Below are 21664 nucleotides of genomic sequence, written 5' to 3'. Positions count from 1 at the left end.
ATTCCCACCAGACGTATTCACTTGGCCATCTTGAGTTGGAAAATCATTCACTCAAGGAACAGAAATGCAATTTAGGTGACTCATCGTGGTGCATATGGTACACTGTCAAAGCAATAATCTTGGTGAAGAGTTAGTCACTAATCAAAGATGGATGATTTCAAATAATAAATCAGTTCATACAAAACAGATCTCGTTGCAGCTAACACAATGAGAGAGAAATCCACCAGGTAGCACACCTCCTAAGTCCCACACAGGCTCTTGGGCTGCTCAGTCTTTGTGATCACTTTTTGCACAGCGATTAATTTCACCCTAACAGAACAAAGGGCTGCTACATTCATCTGATAGGCAAGCCATACACAGCCAACAATCTAACTCTGCGTGCAACCTTTCAACAATGACAAGGTAGAGACAAACCTACAGGAAAACATGCATGATGTGTGTAATCAAAATAACTTCAGGATGTTACACTTACTGCAATTCCATTGCAGGTAATGCTATTACAGTAAAGATGAACTTACTCCAATACCTTTGAACAGATGTGTACAATGCTATTAAGCCTCTTTAAAGGCTTGTCACAATCCATTGGGATTATTCAATTTGTTCATTATGGAGAAATTACAAGCAAATAAAATGAGAACAGAAGAAAAAAAAAGTCTAGTGGATCTTGATAACAAGCCAAAATTAGCTGAAACACCCCAAAATAATGCCTATTCCCAGTAAAAGGGGGAAAGAATAATTCCAAATATCACCATGTGGTGCCCACTGCCAAATGTAGGCTTTATCTTAATGGTGAACACAAAACAACTTTATCCAACAGAGCTAATAGCAAAACTGCCCATCTGCAACCAACTCATAGTTCTGAATAGCGGTGGCTCAACGTACAATACCAAATAAATACCCTCAAGCATTATTCACCATTTCACAAGCATAAAATACAGATGGTCTCTGCAGTCTTCCACAATACAGGATTTCGTACCAAGTAGAACAATGAGCTAGATTTGATGACCCAGGTTGTCTTTTCTTCTAAATCCAAAGAATGGCTGCTGAGTCAGACAAACAATAATGAAATAAGTAAAAAGAAATTGCACCCTTGTTGTGCTGATTTTTTTCTACCAGTCCAATAAAGAGTCAAAGACTATAATTTTGTTAATGTACTTCTTTAAAATAGAAGTCATTATGGACTATTAGGGAATTTTCTTCCAGTGCAGGCATTGATTACCCATACTGCTTAGCCTATTAAAGCTTCTTCTAAACACTGAACTGAAGTCATTCCAATACGTCCTAAGGGGATGGAGTCCGTCTTTTGCCATGGCTTGCTCTCTGCAAAAATGACAAACAACTAAGAACATCAGAGTCACATGCAGTAATTGTTGAACAAGTTAAAATATAAAAATAAAAGGAGGTACTGTTGGTAAGGGAGTGTAACATGTTCTCTGCTGCATCAGTGCAATTTGCTTTTAACAGCACAAATCCTGGCAGGAGAAAGAAATGTAGAACTTTTTGAATCAAAATGAAGCATGATGCTCTGATCCAAAGCCCATTGAAATCAATGGAAAGGCTCCCACTGATGATAGTGGGTTTTGAATCAGGCCCAAAATTTAATTAGTGAGGAAATGGCTTTGAAAAAGAAACAGGTGTGGAGCAATCACCATTCGTCACACTAATATGTTTCTTTAGTATTTTTAAACATACCCTTCTGGAAAAGATGGGTGGAATACAGCCCTGGAGCAGACACACACAGGTTCTATTACCTTCTGTAGGATGCTTCATACAAAATGCATCAGAAGACTATTCATTTACATAGGAATTTTCCAGGAGGCTAAAGGGAAGCTTATAGGAATAACAAAGCAGGAAATAGGAGTCAAGACTTCTTCCTATGTATGGGCCCAATCCTAGCAATACTTGTGAGAAAGCATAGTGCTTACTTTCATAGCAACAGGTTACGTTTACAAAAATGCTTATGGGCACTTCACTACCTTTACAAATCTAGCCCTAACTGACTTAAGAGACTAAGCCCCATTTTTAACAGTCATTTAGTCATGTAGGCTCCCAAGTCCTACTGACTTTCATTAAGTCTTAGGCTCCTAAGTCACTTTTGAGAAACAAGGTGGGTGAAGTCATATTTTATTGGATTGACTTCTGTTAACAGATATGATAATATAAGATATGACCTCACCCACCCTTGTCTCCAATATCCTGGGACCAGCAGGATGATTGCTACAACATTGCACAACTCACTTTTGAAAATTTTACCCAATGACTATGCACAGTAAGCATGGTGCTGAGTATTAAGACCCAGCTTTATTTTATTTAAGTATTGCTGCACTCAGCATTGCAATACCTAACTGATTTAGGAACTTCAATATTTTCAAGAGGAATTTAGACAAGCCAAAATCCTATTGTAAGTCGATGGCATTTAGACTCCTAAATTGGTTAGGCATTGCAACTTTGAGCACAGCAATATTAAGCGTCTGCAGGACTGGGTCCTGCATTATACAAGAAGAAAGCAGGCACAAATGAGAGAATCCTGTGTAGAATTAGAATCCAGTGCTACCTAAACATGAAAATAAAGTCTCATTCAACTTCAGTTTAAAAGCCCACATACATTTATCCCTGGTTGTTTAAAGGGTCAATAAGATTGTTTGAGTAAGCTCATTACCTAAATTAATTTCACCTGTAGGGGCTCAGCACAGAACTAGTTTCCTCTTTTCCTTTCTGATAATTTAAAGAAGATACTCAAACTCAAGGGAAAAGTAAGCTTCTCATTGTGTTTTGGTTGTTTATGTTCAGCCATAAAAAGGGAAAGAGGACCTTTAAAGAAAATTTCTGTGTTAATTTTCTAAGCAAACAGGTTTCATTCGCAAAAAATACACATCAGAAGAGGCTGTACTCTAGTGAGGTTTCAGTTAATGTTATCCTATAACATGATGAGCTCATAATAACCCTCTTATGTTTTTTGTGTGTTTCTCCAAGAGTATCACAGATTTTGTCTAATTTACTGATCTCAGTATGTTACACATCTTCAGTTAGTTACCAAAATGACTAGAGAAATATACAGTTTGGCAACACAACATTAAGCTTTTATGATGCACTGTAATTACAGTATACAATCTTATACCATGATGCATCATAAGTGCAGTTGCACAGCCTGATAAAATAAGGAGAATCTCACCTGTATAATCTGATATTATGCACATGTAGCTAGATTTTGAAAACCAGTTGTATACGACAAACTCTTGCATTTTGAGAAATAGACCTCCACCAGGATGAATCAGGCCAACTACTCTGCCTTCAAAATTAGTGAGATTGTAAATCACACTGAAATGTGGAGCAGTCAATTGATTCCTTTTTTGATGGGGAAGAGCATCTTAATTCAGGAAGGCAATGCCAAAGAGGAACACACTAGTAGGGAGAGAACACTTCCAATGAAAACACCGCAACAAACTTCCATCAAGCCAACTCTAGCAGCCCTGGATTCCCAGTTGTGACAGTGACTCAAATAGGAATCACCTTCACAAGGGAAGCAGGTACAATGTATGCAAACCCTCCCCTCCCACCAAAAAACCTTTGCCTGACTTGATCACAGGAGGAAAAGCCTAAGCTGGTTGGGAATCCATCTGTCTTTTTTTATGCATACACTTTCTGCTATGTCTCAAACACCTGCTGTCAAGCACATCAGCTGAACTAAATAGCCAGTCAGACAACACTGAAAAACTTAGATTCATATAAAGATCTGATATGGGCAGATCTAACAAGATGGGATTTTCTAACTGCAGTTTTTGTGCAAAGCCTCAACATGAATTTTTTCACCCTGACGAATTCTCAATGTGGTACTGTCACTTAAACTACCCTATGCCCTTTGAGGTTCTTTTCCCACCCCTGGCTGTAAAACAACATTCCCCCAAATGACTACAGGTAACGCAAGTGCCTGGACTGATAACTTGAGATGCCCAAGTCAATCCAAAGAACCTCCCTTCCCCAGCCCTAAGTGGGTAATAGGAAGCTGACAGCAAGTGTTAGCAGGGAATATCCTTTACAAAAAATAATGTCAAATATGCTAAATCCAGACTAAAGTACAAATTCTGGCACCTAAAGGAATCTAGCCAAGATATTAAATTAAATAGTTACTGTCTTCCACTCGCAGGGAGACGGGACGCTTTGTCAGGTTCCACCTACACTACTTGATAGCCAGTTGAAATTATCTGTCACCCTGAAGTTGGCTAAGGCATCCTCACAGCTTCCCCAGCCCCCTTTCCAGCTCAGAGCCAGGAAAACAACCTCACTTACACTTTTGCCTTCACCACCTGCTTGGGGCGCAGGATCTTCTCTGTCCAAACATGGCATGATTTCTTCTGCTGCTTCTCCTTCCTTCCCACTGTTTCTTCCTTCATTCCCCAGCTTCAACCTCTTCCCCTCGGGTTGGGAATCATTCAGGTCCTCCCTTCTCATCTTGCCATCTCTGCCTCGCTGCTTCACCACATCCTCTGGGCTGCCAGACAGATTAGACATTTTTAAAAATGCTGAGCACTTTATTTGGCCTGCTGAAGCTGCCTCTCTGGAGGAGCTGTGGCTTCTGAGAGCTCTGTGATGCGCTCTCGCTCTTCTTTTCAACATTTAACTAGGGTTTCAAAAGCCTTTATAGGATTTACACACACCACTTCTATTTCTCTACCGCCCTCTGCTGGTTACTGGCCAGCACTATTCTCACAGAATATCCATTTCAACAGCATACTGCACACAAGCGTCTCTATTCCTCCATCTCCCTAATAAAAAGCAATAACCTCTCCTACGCTGGTTGCATGCACATTTCTCCTGCTGCTCACTTTGCCAAAATCTTTGCATTTATGCTTGCACTGCTCCAAAGAAATTAACTTTCCTTAAAACAGCACATAGAGCTGTAGTCAGCTGCACCTCTGTTTAGACCCAACTTTACCTCCATCTCAGAGGAATGCACTGCTTTAAAACACTAATATTGAAATGGAGCATGATTAACCATGAAAAATAACTGTAAAATATTTACTACCAAGCAAAGTTCATTTCAACCCACCTCCCTTCAGGATTCTTCCCCCATTGTCCCTTACTTTGCAAGTTTGCTGAGCATTTCAGAAATTTGTGTCCCACATTTGAGCATTGCCCTGTTTGGAATGGTTCTGTCCCTTCCTCATTAACTTGCAATAGCCATAACATGTGCCTCCTTCTCCTGGGTCTTCGGATAGTCAACGCATCAGAGGCAACACAATCCAGAGTAACAAAGACCATCTGGGGTCCACTGTTCTCTCTGCGCTAACTCCCATAGCCTTAGTGGGAGTTCCTTATATCCTGCAGAAAGAGAATTAAGCCCCTCTGGGGCCTTCCACAAACATCTGGAGATGTTCTGCACAGAAAGTTATGAGTCAGAGGCCATGATTTTTAGAAGTGGGGACCTAAGTTCAGTTGCTAAGTACATATTTAGATACCCAGTCAATATCCGTGTCTACAATTTGACACACACCTCAGGTCTCACTTGGGAGGCACTGAGCACTCACAGCCCTAGCTGAAGTCAAGTGGAGTTGCAGGTACTTAGCACCTCTGAAAGTCAGGCCCAAGTTGTCTGAAGTTGAGCATCCAAAAATGGAGACATCCAAAATAAATGGATACAGTTTCCCCATCATAAAATATAGTAACACCTGTCTGGCTCAGATAGTGTCAGTTGGTAAAATGCTTAGAGATAATTTCATATGGCCTAACTGATTTTTTTTTTTAAATTGCTCAACTTCTAGAATGACCACCCCCAAACACACATTGTACTTCACAACCTACACTACCCTACCTTCCCTTACCTTTTGTATTGTGCACCCTTCCTGATTCACAAGATGAAAAAAAATAAACCTGCAGCATTGAGAATTCTGTTTCTCTTTAATAAAATTAGGAGGAACAGAGAATCTGCCAGCAGGAGCAGAGACAAGCATTTATAGCAGGTGCAGCTTCTCCATGGGGGAAGGAGGGAACTGTCAACGAACTGGGGTTATTCCTCCTTCCCCTATCCCCAGCAACCCCCTAACACAAAACCACATAAAGGACACTTCTGTTTTGGAGACACCAAGCCCCAGCCACATGAGCTCAGAGAAGAAGAAACTGCTGGAAGCGGCCATTCAGAATCTCATTCAGTATGAGCAAGGATCTTTGGACAGGGATGACATCAGTGTCCAATTGCTTTCTACCCATCTGACTTGGAAAATTCTTTTCCCTCTCCTGATTGGCTGTTTGCTCCACCACCTCCCAAGCCCTTCCCCTCCAGCCTCACTCCACCTGCTCTCCATGCTCCCCTCCTGCACTGAGCAACTGCAATTGTTCTGCAGATCTCAGGTCATCCTCCATTTCGAAAGGTAGGGTTCTGTTGTAGCAGGTTCTCAGCGCAGTGTTACGCGGTGTTCAAATAAAAGTATTTTCATCGTTAAATCTAAGCTCCCTTTGCCTTACTAATGCACCTGCTGCCTTTCCGTAACACTCCCACCCCCTGCCTCCATGTTCTTGCTCCCTTTCTTTGTTTTTCTGATTAGCTTAGCCCCTCAAAACCAAACCTTACCCAATATGCTAACAGAGAAATAATTTTGAAACACTGTTTTCAGACCCTCCCATTGCTCACCTTGATTGTTTGTTATTTGGGCTGGTCAAAAGTTTTCTAACACAGTTTTCCATTGGAAAATGCCAGTTCAACAGAATCAAAACATTTCATGGGAATGCATCAGTTCCATCAGAACTTTGGACAGAAACCAGACAGGCAGGTTGCAGGCTTTCCTGACCACCTACCTGCCAGCCCAGCCAGCTGTCCAGCTCCCCAACTGGCCTGCTCCTTACATGTGTTTCAATTCTCCCAAAATAGATTTTTCAAAAATTCCATTTCACAGAATATTTCAGAAATTTTTGTTTTGTGGCAATTTGAAACAAATTTTGAAATTCTTTGCAAAAAGGAATTTTTTTTTTAAAAAACCAGTTCTGTATGTTCTATTTCTTTCCGTAATCTTCTTTGTTGTCTATTTAGATTGTAAGATCTTCAGGGCTGGGGTTGTCTCTTGTTATGTACCTTAAGTCTGTATAGCACCTAACACTATGGAACCCTGGTCTCATTCAGGGTCCCTACGCACCACTTCAATTCACTCAGTCCAGGGTTAAGTTTTATACTGCGGCAGTGGCCTTGCACAGAGAGCTCATGCCAGGATCAGGGCCTAAATATGAAATCATTACTACTGGCAGGGGGTGGATAAAATAACCAGTCTGGGATAGGGGACATTGCAGCAGCAACTTTTATTTGTCCCTTTTATTCTAGCTAGCTGTGCTCCTGGCATAACTGTTACACTAACTGCAGTTGAGGTAGAAGATGACCCAGTAAAGTTAGACTGAGAGTAATAGCCATTACTTTTAACAATATCTCACTTTTTTTCCTTAAGTATCAGTATTTGACCTAATATTTTGAAAGAAAGCACTTGCTACCAAATGAGCATTTTCAGATTCCAAGTTCCATGCTGCCCTTCAGCTCTATTTGCAAGACCGAGTACAAGTCAAATATGCAATAAGCACAGTTTGCTCAATATTAGCACCCACTTCAAATACATTAACCAAGTGAACCAAGACACACAGCGCTTTGAAACCTTGGGAAACACTGTGACTAGTTTCCAAGATATTTAGACTTCGAACCATGACTAAAAATTGCAAGATCATCAACAAATAGAATAGCTACGTAGCCCCAGAAGTTATATATAGTTTTGTCTGATCTCATGCTTGTCAGCATCTGTTCTTGGGTTTTATAGTACAGTACAATGCATAATCTTCACATTGTTGTTGTTTGCAGTGTTGCTGTTGCTGTGTTAGTCCCAAGATATTAGAGAAGGTGGGTGAGGGAATATCTTTTATTAGACAAATTTCTGTTGGGGTTCTGAAGAGTTCTGTGTAGCTCGAAAGCTTCTCTCTCTCTCCCACCATCAGGGGTTGGTCCAGTAAAAGATATTACCTTACTCACTTTATCTTCACATCAATATTCAAAGGCACTGTACTAAGGCAGTCAGTAAGAACAAACTGAAAGGTACCAAAAAACTGACAGGGTAATATTTCAAATTTACTTTTAACCAAGACCTAGAGTGAACCAGTTGGAGCAGCATCGGGGGTCTCTTACTGCAAAGGGATCCACAGAATAAGGTGTATGATCAGATAATGTAAAACAACCTTCTTATAAAAGTATGGAGTTATTTGTACTGATGTCCCTGCCAAAAGCACTGCCCATGAAGATGGTATTCAAGAAGTGATTTAGGCCATATCTACACACTTGGGACTATAGCAGCATAAATATGTCAGCATACCTGTAAACCTGTAGTGCACAGTGACAGATTTATGCACAAGCCCAAGGGGGCCAATTTGGTGACCCCACAGGAGCACCGGAACCTGTGTAGAGGGGGGGCACTGGCTCCGCAATTGTGGTCTTACCCCCTGGTCCTCCACCTGCCCTGGCCCCCTAGCCCATGTCCCTGGCCTGGAGCATGGCACCCAGGGCAGGGGGAGGGGCCAGGGCTCTGCTCCCCACATCCCTTCATAGAGAATCTATACCAGTCCTGCTGCATCGGTAAGAGAATTCCACGTCACCTGCAAAATGGTTGTTGGCCATTCTCCTGGCTTTCAACATTATGCTCACCACTTCTTCCCATCCTCACCTTGCCTGCATGCAAATCAAGTTGCACACCATGAGTAATTCAAATACCAGAACAGTGAACCCACACACTGCAAGAGAAGTCTTCAGTGACTGACATGCCACCAAAGCAACAGCAGTAAGTATCAAATTATATACACAAACACACCTCATTAGGATAGATATCCAGGTTTCAAGGACAACCGTTAACCCCTTCCTGGTTCTTTTTTGCAAACTGGCCTATTAACCTCTTTCTCCAGTCACTATGCAGATATTTTTAGTGAGTCATCCAGAGCAATCACTACTGTTTTCAGAACTGAACCTTCACTGAATGCCGTAATTGGGATTCATATCCCATCATTAAAAACCAACAACATTCCATCCATATCACCCCATTCAGACTTCTCTTGACAATTCATCAGCACCATAGCAAACAATAAGTGCTTTTGCTTGTAGCCTGTCAGCTGTAGATTTATCTGTAATTATAGTTGATCCCTATGCCTGGCACCTATAAATTATTCCAGTATCCTTATTGCTCTGTATAACCATAAGAAACCTCATTTATCAGCTCCAGAGTTGATCTTGGGTGCTTTGTACAAGATTTATTCTGGTTTTACATTTACTTATTATATTAAGAATATGCAAATTATTTTGCAGTGTATCATCAAGTGCCAGTCTTAGGCATTTCACTTTTAGATCCACTTTCTCCTTGCTTTTCTTCATGCAAAGACACTGATTTAAAACTTTTCCTTGGTATCAGAGCAACTATACTTTCAATGCTGCCATGCACTGCACACTACTTTTGCCTCAATAGTTAACAAAAACACCTGCCACTTCACACAACACTTCAGCTACCATGCCCTCCTCTTCCACTGAGGTGGCAGCTATTACACACAGTAATACTGCTAGGGGAACAAACAAAACCCCAAAACGCAAATCCTCACCATTGTGCAAAAATGCACATTTTGATGCCATTTTCACACTGTCAGTTGAAACATTTCCTCCAGCTCAACTCAGAACAGTTCCCAAATGCCTACTAACGTTCACCATAGTCTGTGAGCTAAAGTAGTGTTTTTCTGCTCATTTTATAGATGAGTAAACTGAAGTACTGACAGCCTGAGTTGTTCAAGTTCACAAAGGGTGAAATTCACCTCATGCAGGGGATATCACTGGGTCTACACATCACTTAAGTCCCATTTAAGCCCTCAAACAAGCCTTTAAGTGTTACTTACACAGGCCTCATGCTGGCCCTCTGTACAGGTGTGAATTTCACCCAGAGAAAGTCAAGAGCAGGCTTGCAAACATGAACACAATGGGTAGGATTTTCCAAAAGCTCTGCCTTGGCCTACCGCGGCTCCTGTTGAAAACAATGGGCGTTTCCCCATGGATTCCAGTGCAAGCAGAGTTACGCCAATGCAGAGTGCTTTTGAAAACCCACCCAGCTTCTCTGACCACAGCCACCCCTTTGCTGCAATGGAAAATCGGCAGGTTTAGTGTTTACAGCTCTGTATCTCAACAAGGAGTATGAGGGAGAAAGTGTCACATGACAACAGTTCATTTGAAGCATCATGGTGTTGAGTTTGGTGGAATACCCATTGCATTTCCTCAATGCATCTCAGCTCATGACGCAATGTGATATAAAACTGCTCAATGTAGAACCCCTCCAGTGAAGAACACAGGATCTGTAGCTCAGGTTCAATGTAATGCAAAGTGCCTGTATTACCAGAAGACAGGCAGTATATTAAGCGCTTATATCAAAGTAAAACAGGAGTAATGCCACCAAAGTCAGTGGAGCTACTTGAGTAAATTTTACTTGAGTAAAATTGGTCCAGCGAATGGAAAAAAAATAAAATCAACCCTTACGTTTAAGTTAAATCAGGTAGCTTGCCATCTCTTATTGCTAAAGAGAGGACAGATTGTCGAGAGATAGGATTGAAAATGAATTAACATAAATGAAAAATTAATTTTATATACTCAGTTTACTTATATTAGCTTCCACATTAAACTCTGCATCATGTTGTCCTAATCATTTCTAAAAAGCTTGTAAATATTTCATTATTCCTTGTTAGAGAGTTTTATGTTCACTGACAAACATTGGAGACGCTGATTGTATTGGTTATAACTTAGAGTGAATGTGGCAGGAACATCTCTATTACTAGCTTGTTTATATGACAACTTCCAACCTTTGGACTAGCGAGGTCTGAAATAACAAACACTCCCATTATTCATACGCCTGAAGCACTGCGGCATAGGGAAGTGCCTTGCTCCCTGGTGTGGTCTTCATTCCCATCCTTTAACTTGATTCAGTCGGCATTTGTCTGAATTTTGAGCATGGGAAGTCATGTGAAATCACTAGAGCTAGGACCTAAAATATCCATGTGCGCAAATGCACAGGCTGCCAGTTGGCCTAAAGGAATATATATAAAAAATAATATGGAATTATATGTATGCATGCCAGCTGGCCTTACTTTGGAATAGTATCCTGAGCTAATGGTGCACCTGTCTGTTCATTTTAGACTGGCAGTGGTGCTGTTCTTCTCTGTGCATTGTTTTGACATCGTTCATTTGAAAGCAACATTTTGCCCCTGCCTGCTTTGCCCTCTTTATTTAGTCTTCCCTGTGTTTTTAATGGCGCAGAAGCCATTTTGTTTGCCTGTTGGTGACATTAGCCCTCATATCAGTGTCAGCCGTGCTAGCAGCAGCATGCACAGTTCTGGGAACAGCATTTGCTATGGACTAGCAAACAATTCTGATAAAATTCTTTGACTAAAGGGTTTATCTTGATGCATCTCAGTGGGGGAACTTGAGGGCAGAGGTTTCCTCTCAGGTTATCCTTGAGGATGGAGAGGCTTGGAAAATCTGAGTGGAAAAACAGCAGTGTGGTTTCCCTTTATACAGATCAGCTCAAGCAGCTTGGAAGATCTTGTGTTCAGGTTTCCCTATGATCTTATCAGGTACTATGTTTGGAGCAGTGCTCTAGAAATCTGTTTCACCAAGTGACTTTTATAGTACTTGTATCTGAATCCACGGGCCTAGTTTTCAGAAGTGCCGAGCATCCACCCCACCAGTTCAACTCAATGGGATCTTTTTGGGCTTAGCACTTCTGAAGATTAGGCCCTATATATCTCGCATCCAACCTGTGGAACAGAATGACCAGTGTATCTGGGTAGATACAGTCCCATCAGTCCTGCCCCAGGCCTGCAGTGATGCACAAGACATCTGTGCAGCACGTGTGCACCTCCATGAAGGGGCTCCAGGAATCCTGTTCCCCATTTCTAGCAACATCACAGCATTGTATCTGCCTTCATGGCTGTCTACACCCATGGGTTGGGTTTATGCTTAAAGGAAATCCATGTAAGGAACACTCCTCTGTTATCATGGCCCTAGGGAAAACACAGCTAATACATGTCAGCCATTGTTATATCCTTTAGAACTGATCAGACTCATCAACACTCCCATTCAATAGCTAACAGAATATGGCAGGACTTCAGCCAGAAGTCAGTAGATATATGATCACTTCAGACAGACCGATGAAAAGATTAGCTCTTACATTCTGCAATTAAAACACATGGTCACTTACTTTGTAGTACATGCATTGCCAATGGGGGGGGGGGGGAAGAATCAGAAACACCCCAAGGTTTACATCCCTCAGGCATTTGGCCAGTGATGCAATGAAAGAGACTCTTGAAGTTTGCTAGCTGTTATATACTACGCAGAATGGCCTATCACTCTGCATTTCAGCTCCTGCCATGACTGCTTGGTGACAGCCCAATGTCCCACTTTCAGGAACATTTTACAAGACATGCCTGAGAATCTAGCTGATAGCAGCCTTTATTCTGTTTCATAGTGAGTTAAAAGCAGGCAAAGGTTCAGAGAGCAATCTCTCTCCTTTCTAGTCCACAAAGTGGTAGGGATGGGAGATCCTCATGGAGTTCAAGGCTCGTGGAACCTCTTGGACTTGAACTGGTTTTGGAAAACCCCCAAGATGACTCCTTTACAAACCACCACCCAAGCAACACAGGAACATGTTTTCCTAGCTAAAGGGAAGCTTGTGCTACATAGTAGACGGAGAAGAGCCTCCTCTACCCACACTCAAAGCTATGATGGAACAATCAGAACCTGTACTTATGTTCATTGTCCTCTGTTTCTTTTCCATCTCTCTTAAGTATGATGCGAGTCCAACATTATAGTACCTGGAATCAACCTTTCCAATTTGCCATGTTCCAATGGATCTGAATCTAAGCCAAACAAGTTTGCCCATCCCTAACAGCATGCCTTTCTCTAATCTTTTAGCCCTTTAATATTCCTGCTGCCATGCCATTACCATGCTGGGAATTCACTGCCCTTACCTATGCCACATGTTCAACTGGCTAACAAGAACTCCCCCTTTCAAGTCCTGCTGGCCTGCATCAGATTATTCCTGTTTTATTTTCCAATGACGTATTAGTGTTTCAACCGATTGTGGGGTGGTTTGTTTTACTACCACCAATGCGTCTAAAAAAACTACTCATCTGGGTACTGAATGTGGTAGCAAATTGAATAGTGGGGTAAATTATTATAAAAACAGCTGCAGTCTTCAGTTTTCCAGCCACATTAAGAAAACGCTATCTGCTATATGTACTGTCTCCACGTTGGACAGTGTTCCATTAGCAGCTTCCTTTGAGTAAGTTTATCAAAGTGTCCATTAAATATGGACAATGATTAGCTAAGACTATAGGAACGGCCCATTGACCTTCTGGCTGAGAGTTTCAAAGCAACCCAAGGGCTTTAATGTTAATGGGAATTGGGATTCAAAGCCTCCTACAGGATTCAGATGTCTAATGCCCATGTAACTACAATAATCTCAGCCTCTGCTTTTAGAGGAAATACAAATGCTTATCTTTAAAATAGCTTTTTATTAAAAGGTCATAGGCCAAAAATTCTGTTACAGAAATATAAACTCAGTAATACAGCAGAGTTACTCCAGATTTACACCAATGTGTTGGAGAGCAGAATATCTTCCCCAGTTGTCATTTTTTTAATTTTTATTATTAAAATAGTCCAAGGGAGGATAGTTTCAGAAAGGATCCAAGAAACCACCACCATGAAAGAAACACCCAAAACACAATTATAAGGCTCTCCCTCATCTCGGGAGAGAATTTGAAATGGCCAAAGAATCAGCAACTGCTTCTGCCAGACCGTGAGCTTGCTGGGAAAGAGGTGGTCTTGCTTTTATTTCTGCAACAAAAAGCCTTCAACAAGAAAGTAACAAGTATTTGTTGTTTTAATGGCTCACGACTATTAATAATGGTTCCCTTAGGACTTAAAACTTCACTTATTAATTCAGAAATCTGTAGCTGTTCACTGCCATCAGGGAAGAATTTATCAAGTGGAATTCCATGTGTATACAGATCAGAGGGTACTTTGAAGCTGTCTTTGGCACAGATGCGCATATTGTAGATCCAGTCTTACTTTTTTACTGGGCCGAGCACCTGGCTAACTTATCCCATTTACGAGGCATGGTCAACAGTTTATAATACAGCACTTTATTACCTATCCTTTATGCCCTTTGGGGGAAATTCTGCTTGCATTTACAGTGGCATAACTGTAAAGTCTATCCACATAGTAATCCAGATATTGATAGGTTACTGGCCAAGGCCCCTTTCTCAGAAAAGCACATAAGCATGTGCTTAATGTTTAAGCTTCAAAGTTAAGCATGTGCTTACAGAGGACTTATTCAAGGTGGTAGAGATCAGTACAAGTATGTCATTAGAATCAAAGATATTTGTGTGCTTCCTGTTACTGAGAATTCGTATTGATAGTGTTCTACTGTCATAGTCCACTTAGGATTGCTCTGGCCAGGGAGCTGAGCTATGAGGTTTATATTTAAAACTTTCCTAAAATTGGAAGGAGTTTGGACCCACCTGTAGATCACACAAGTTAATCATAAGGGTTTAAAACACATGCATCATAGGCTATACAGCAAGCCCAAGCTACTGGGCTAGATGGACTCATGTTCTCATGAGCTATAGGGGGTGAAATGCACCCTTGCACAGGTCAGCATCAGGCTTATACAACTAGAAGCTGACAACGTCTTCTGTCTAACACTCCCCCTCCAAGCAAATAATGCAGATTCAACTACACCAAAATGTTTTGGGAATGCGTGTCCATTTCAAATAGTTTGTTTAGAAGGAAAAAAAAAATCAGGCAAGAGTCCCTAAACATTTGTTTCAACATTTTCAAGACAAAAAGTTTCAAATTGTGTTCAAAATAACCTTGCTCAAAAAAGTTTCCTCTGCTTTATTAAAAGCATCAAAAATATCTAAAAGTGCTTGAAGTTGAAACACAATGTTTTGTTTTGGAGCTGAATATTTCATTTGACCCAAAACATTTTCCCCAGCTTTTCAGAATTACCACCAAACTAAAGAAATCTCTTATTTGCATAGCTCTATATACAGCACTTAAACCCTATTTTTAGGGACTTAAATGGAGCACAGGTTTTGCCAGGTTTCTGTGCAGAGGTAAATTTCATCCACTGTACCCAAATCCAGGCAGTATGACAATAATTTAACACAATCAGCTGAAAAGCCTGATATCTGCAACACGTGCTAGCTGCTCAGGACAATTAGTGTAGAAATTCATTTTCACTGTTGCATAAGCCAGGCTGATAGCATGGAAATATACAAAGTATGCTCATTTCAAAACATGTGCTATATGGTATCTTCATTACATATGAAAGCAATAACAATCTAATGAAGAACTAATTTACAACCTTCTTGATCTGCTGAGACTTTAGAAGGGCATCCATTAATATTTTACAAACCAATAAAGCTTCTTTAAAAAAAGGTTAACTTTTAATTTAACATTTCTAAATTGAGTATTTGAGGCTGGAAGGATGCAGTGTTGCTTTTGCCAGCCAAAGTGCCTCCTGCAGATCTCAGAGGCAGAGCCAGGGTGGTCTCTGACAACCAAAAGCTTTATGAACCATTACGGCTCAAAGTTGTTAAGTTCTCATCAGATGCAGACATGAGAATAGCACTCTGGAGCTTAAGCCCCTGAGGCTACTCTAAATTACTCTGAGGGGCAGTTTTGATACCCATAATAATCTGGAATTTGGAAGGTGCCAGAGCTGCTTCCGTCAGGAGAATCAGCACAGAACTTGGACCTCAGTCCTTAGAAGGAAATACTTACAAACCAGACAACATAGGGCTTGTCAACACTTCAAGAACTGCAGCGGTGCTGTGCTACTGTAGTACTGCAGGGAAGACACTACTAGGGTGACCAGATGTCCCGATTTTACAGAGACAGTTCCGATATGTGGGGCTTTCTTATATAGGTGCCTATTACCCCCCACCCCTTGTCCTGATTTTTCACTCTTGCTATCTGGTCACCCTAGATGGTACCTATGCCAACAGGACGATGTCTCCTGGTGGCATAGGTAACCCACCTCCCTGAGAGGCAGTAGCTAGGGTGATAGGAGAATTCTCCCATGGACCTTGCACTGTCTACATGGTGGTAGGTTGATTTAACTGCATCATTCAGATATGTGGCTTTTTCACACCCCCGAGCAACGTAGTTATAGCAACTTAATTTCTGAGTGTAGTCCAAGCCCCACAATAAGTAAGGTGTGGGGTTGCTTCAGCCTGTACCCCTTCCCCCCTTACCCCCCCCACACACACCCTACACTGGGGCTGAGGGTATTCCTTGGGGGTAGAGGGGTTGGCTCGTTCCTGCTTTATGGCCCTTTCTCCCTAGCATCACTAGTGCAAAAGAGCCACGGGGAAAGGATGGATTCCACCATCAGTTTCCTTACCTGTAAATTGAGTGCAACACCTACCACACAGGGCTCTTACAGGAGCTTTAGTTAATATTACACAGCACTGCTTAAGTACCCAAACTCTGTAGACATCTGAGTCATCACAGATCCCAGGGGATTTATTTTACATTTGCAATCCTTCCTTTCTTCCCCTTTCCTATATTTTAGCTGCAGTTACCACTTGCACCAGAGGCTGACCTCTTTTCTGCAGCTCAGGCACACCACCTTGCCTCATGCTCTGCTTCCTGATTACTTCATTTTTCGTGATAACTGCAATGCTGGGTAAAAAAAAATGCTGAGAGAACTTTCTCTGTGACAATTTCTTCCACTTGGCCATGGTCTGAAAGTCTTGGATCAGATGCAGCTGAGAGAAGTTGCAGCAACAATGACCAGGAGACATGCCAGCTCAGTGAAACTCTACTTACTGAGTGTTAACTAGATCCAATAGTTCATCTGACTCCTTCATATGCAGAAGCACAAGAGAAGAGTGCATCTGCACCATATTATCTCTGTAAGCACATACACATCTTTTTGCCCAGGATTAAGGTTCAAGTTCTCTCGGATGGAATCACTGCAGAATCCTCTGCAATTTACTCCAGTAAAGCCTTTTCCTGCTTTGTTTTGCTGATCTGTACTCCTGGCCATATGTCCTCCACCCTCTCATATCCTGCCATCTGTGTCTGAGTCCTAATAAGGTACTGGCAGTCCCAGTTCTTTAAATTTCATTCATCATTAGATTTCATGCTAGAAACACGCTTCAGAACTTGTGGCAGCAACAGCTGCCATACATTGAAATAAACTTATTTGTATTACTGAGCTATGTGTCTGAAGGAGCTCAGACTTCTGAAGCTCTGGTTTGTTCTGTTCGCTTGAATCTTTGCGCCAAAGTCCATTTTACAGCTCTTACGTATCTCCCAAAAACTCTAATGCATCCATGAGCAACCATAAAGCAAACGAACGGTAAGAAAAGTACCTAGCAAATCAAAAACAGTTAAACAAATGCCACTATAGAGCCCTCAGTAAGTAAATTCCTTTTGCTATCTCATCCTCCCAGCTGTCTCACCCTTCTCAATACAGCAGGAACAGATCCTAATGTCAATGCATTGGAAACTGTACTCATTGTAATAACCTGGGCAGCCCCCTGGAAACACATGCAAGTCTTGTCAAAGGGATTACTGTTTACATTTTGTTTCTTAATTTGTTGACTACATTTTACACTCTTCTAGGCACAAGCACAGAGGAGAACAACTGCTACAATACAAAATCAAAGTCTAAAAAACTCCCACCCATTCTAGACATTCCAGAGACACAAGTCTTCCAATCCACCCCATCACACAGAGCCCAGTAGAACTAGATGGGTCTTGCAGTTTGAACATCAACAAAATTTAGCTTCCGTTGGGCCACTGAGAGGAAACAATTTCCTGAGTCAAAGACTATTGAGAATGCCTTGCCAACAGGGAGAGCGAAGCTTGAGGGTCCTACCAAATCTGGACTGCCAGCATAAAGCAAAAACAGAAAGGTTGTCTCTGTGGTAGCTGCAACTGCACTAAAAGGGGGGCAGGAGATGAGATGACTCCTCCCCCTTGACACATTCAGGGGAGTGCCCCTCATCCAGATCATCATGACCTGACAGCCTCACCTCTCCCCCAGTCTCATAAAAGGGAAGAGCAAGAGGCAGACTCCAGGGTAGAGTGAGCTGAGGGGATGGGCAGAGATTCAGCAGCAGCAGACACAAAAGCAGCTGTGGCAGGGACATTTGAACAATGAACAGTCTTAGTCTGATTGCTGGCTTTTTGTTCCAACCTTCCCCAACCTCTTCACCTCAGCCCAACTTCTACTGTGCTCTGCTATTCCCTCCCTTTGCCACCTGCTGACCTCCCCTTTCAGGTAATCCCCACCCTCCACCACCTCACTCATAACATGTGTTTTAAAAAGCTAGAACAATGGGGACCTGATCTCAGTTGGGACCCCATAGGCACCACCATAACTTATACATAATAAATGGGCTTTATCAAGTAAAATTGGTATGTTGAATTTCAACCAGAAATGAAGGACGCCAGCATAGTCTACAGGTCAAAGGTGCAACTTCTATGAAACGTTGCTAAGTAAGTGGCTTAACTAACTGAAGTTTGAGTAGCAAAGAGTCTTGTGGCACCTTATAGACTAACAGACGTTTTGGAGCATGAGCTTTTGTGGGTGAACACCCACTTCGTTGGATGCATGTAGTGGAAATATCCAGGGGCCGGTATATATATATTTATATATATATAAGCAGAGTCAGGATGAGCCCCACCCTGACATCTGGTGGTAAATTATGGGGAGTGTGGAAAGAAGTTTAAAGTGTTGCATTGGTATTTTGTTTATTTGCATCAGCACTCCCACCCCACTTAGCATACCGCAAAGCAGCATGGGATAGTTATTTTCACAGCTGTGGGAGCCCCAATTTCATTGTTATTGGGGCAGGAGCAATAAAATGTTGTCACCCCGATTAAGTAAATGAGGAACTACAAAACTCTTATGATAGAGGGTTTCATTATCAATTAAATAGCACTTGCTAGACAAGGGACATGGGTTCCAAAACCCAGTCAAGAGAGAGAGGCTGGGGACAGATATCTGTACTGGGTGGTGTAGGCTTCTTGTGTGAGCCAGAAGCACCAGTTCCACCTGTGCCTCTCTCCACTGTGGAATGTCAGAGTTAATTTTTGATTCCCTTAAGAATCTAGATACAGGTTACTGAGCTGAACTCACTGGCACTGGGGCTCCCCTACTATGAGCTGGAATCACTAAGTGCTGAAATCACTGAAGAGCTGGACTTGCTGAGCTGAGAGCACTGTGCTAATGAGTGGTGGGAGCCTGAAGCAATACCGTGGAGCAGAGCAACTGGCAGAGCGGAGTGGAGCAGTTTGTGCAGCCACTGGGTGAGTGGAGCCAAGCAGCTCGCGAGGACGGCTGGAGTGGCTCACAGGACAGCTGGTGGACCAGAGCAGCTGGCAGAGCAGAGCAGCCCACAGACCAAGCGGAGCTGAGTTGTTTGCGGGGACGACTAGTGGAAGCAGAACCCCACAAAGAGGCAGGGCAGTTGGCCCCGAAACCACGTAAGGTGCCCCTTTCTACCCAGGCTGGGGAGGGGAACCTCTGCAGAGAGACTCTTGAACTCTGGGGCTGCACTGACCTGGGACAGAGACTTTTGGATTGTGGGACTTTTGGGACACTGGGTGATTTGGGGGTTGCTGGACTCAAGGGCCCCGAGAGAAGGACACGGCCCAATTTGCTGGGGTGGGTCTTTGCTCACGGTTTGACCCATGAACTCTAGCTGAGGTATTTTCCCAATTTAATGCTTGTTGTTTATCATGTATTAAACCTTTTCTGCTACACCAAGACTCTGTGCTTGCGAGAGGGGAAGTATTGCCTCCTCGAGGCGCCCAGAAGTGTGTGTAAGATTTTCCCAGGTCACTGGGTGGGGGCTCGAGCTGGTTTTGCATTATGTTGTGGGGAAGGGACCCTTATGTATTGAACCCGGCCCTTGCTGCTATCGTTTCGGCCCGGCAGAAGGGTTACATATAAGCAAGCAAGAAGCAGGCTAGAGATAACAAGATTAGTTCAGTCAGGGAGGATGAGGCCTTCTTCTAGCAGCTGAGGTGTGAAAACCAAGAGAAGAGAAACTGGTTCTGTAGTTGGCTAGCCATTCACAGTCTGTGTTTAATCCTGAGCTGATGGTGTCAAATTTGCAGATGAACTGAAGCTCAGCAGTTTCTCTTTGAAGTCTGGTCCTGAAGTTTTTTTGATGCAGGATGGCCACCTTAAGATCTGCTATTGTGTGGCCAGGGCGGTTGAAGTGTTCTCCTACAGGTTTTTGTATATTCTCACTGAAGGACTGTCTGGATATATGTGGACTCTCTACTCAGACCCTATGCCACCAGCACTCCCAGCTATCTCCGTGACACCACTGATTTCCTGAGGAAACTACAATGCATTGGTGACCTTCCAGAAAACACCATCCTGGCCACCATGGATGTAGAGGCTCTCTACACAAACATCCCACACACTGATGGAATACAAGCTGTCAGGAACAGTATCCCTGATGATGCCACAGCACAACTGGTTGCTGAGCTCTGTGCCTTTATCCTCACACACACACTTCAAATTTGATGACAATATATATCTCCAGATCAGTGGCACCGCTATGGGCACCTGCATGGCCCCACAATATGCCAACATTTTTATGGCTGACCTGGAACAACGCTTCCTCAGCTCTCGTCCACTCACGCCCCTTCTCTACCTGCGCTACATTGATGACATCTTCATCATCTGGACCCATGGGAAGGAGACTCTGGAAAAATTCCACCACGATTTCAACAGCTTCCACCCCACCATCAACCTCAGCCTGGACCAATCTACACAGGAGGTCCACTTCCTAGATGCCACGGTGCAAATAAGTGATGTTAATGTGACCACCACCCTATACTGAAAACCTACCGACCGCTATGCCTACCTTCATGCCTCCAGCTTCCATCCCGGGCACACCACACGATCCATTGTCTACAGCCAAGCACTGAGGTACAACCGTATCTGCTCTAACCCCTCAGACAGAGACCAACACCTACCAAATCTCCATCAAGCATTCTCAAAACTACAATACCCACACGAGGAAATAAGGAAACAGATCAACAGAGCCAGACGTGTACCCAGAAGCTTCGTACTGCAAGACAAACCCAAGAAAGAAACCAACAGGACTCCACTGGCCATCACATACAGTCCCCAGCTAAACCCCCTCCAACGCATCATCAGGGATCTACAACCCATCCTGGACAATGATCCCATACTTTCACAGACCTTGGGTGGCAGGCCAGTCCTCGCCCACAGACAACCTGCCAACCTGAAGCATATTCTCACCAGTAACTGCACACCGCACCATAGTAACTCTAACTCAGTAACCAATCCACGCAACAAACCTCGATGCCTACTCTGCCACATATCTACACCAGCGACACCATCACAGGACCTAACCAGATCAGCCACACCATCACCGGTTCATTCACCTGCACATCCACCAATGTAATATATGCCATCATATGCCAGCAATGCCCCTCTGCTATGTACATCAGCCAAACTGGACAGTCTCTACGGAAAAGGATAAATGGACACAAATCAGATATTAGGAATGGCAATATACAAAAACCTGTAGGAGAACACTTCAACTTCCCTGGCCACAC

The 21664-nt window shown here is 42.8% G+C and overlaps 1 protein-coding gene across 1 annotated transcript in view; it reads right to left on the bottom strand.

Moving 5' to 3' along the window:
* RBFOX1 (RNA binding fox-1 homolog 1) overlaps positions 1-21664 on the bottom strand; it is a 2584986-nt gene that overhangs the window by 2532652 nt on the left and 30670 nt on the right. Inside the window, exon 2 of the mRNA XM_044979735.1 lies at positions 4288-4489. Coding sequence (XP_044835670.1) covers positions 4288-4489 — 202 coding nt within the window. The remainder of the gene's footprint in view (positions 1-4287; positions 4490-21664) is intronic.

Source organism: Mauremys mutica, chromosome 11 (genome assembly GCF_020497125.1).
Source record: "Mauremys mutica isolate MM-2020 ecotype Southern chromosome 11, ASM2049712v1, whole genome shotgun sequence".
Classification (NCBI taxonomy): Eukaryota; Metazoa; Chordata; order Testudines; family Geoemydidae; genus Mauremys; species Mauremys mutica.
The sequence above is the reverse complement of the archived record's forward strand: the minus strand, read 5'-3'. Positions and strand labels throughout refer to the sequence as shown.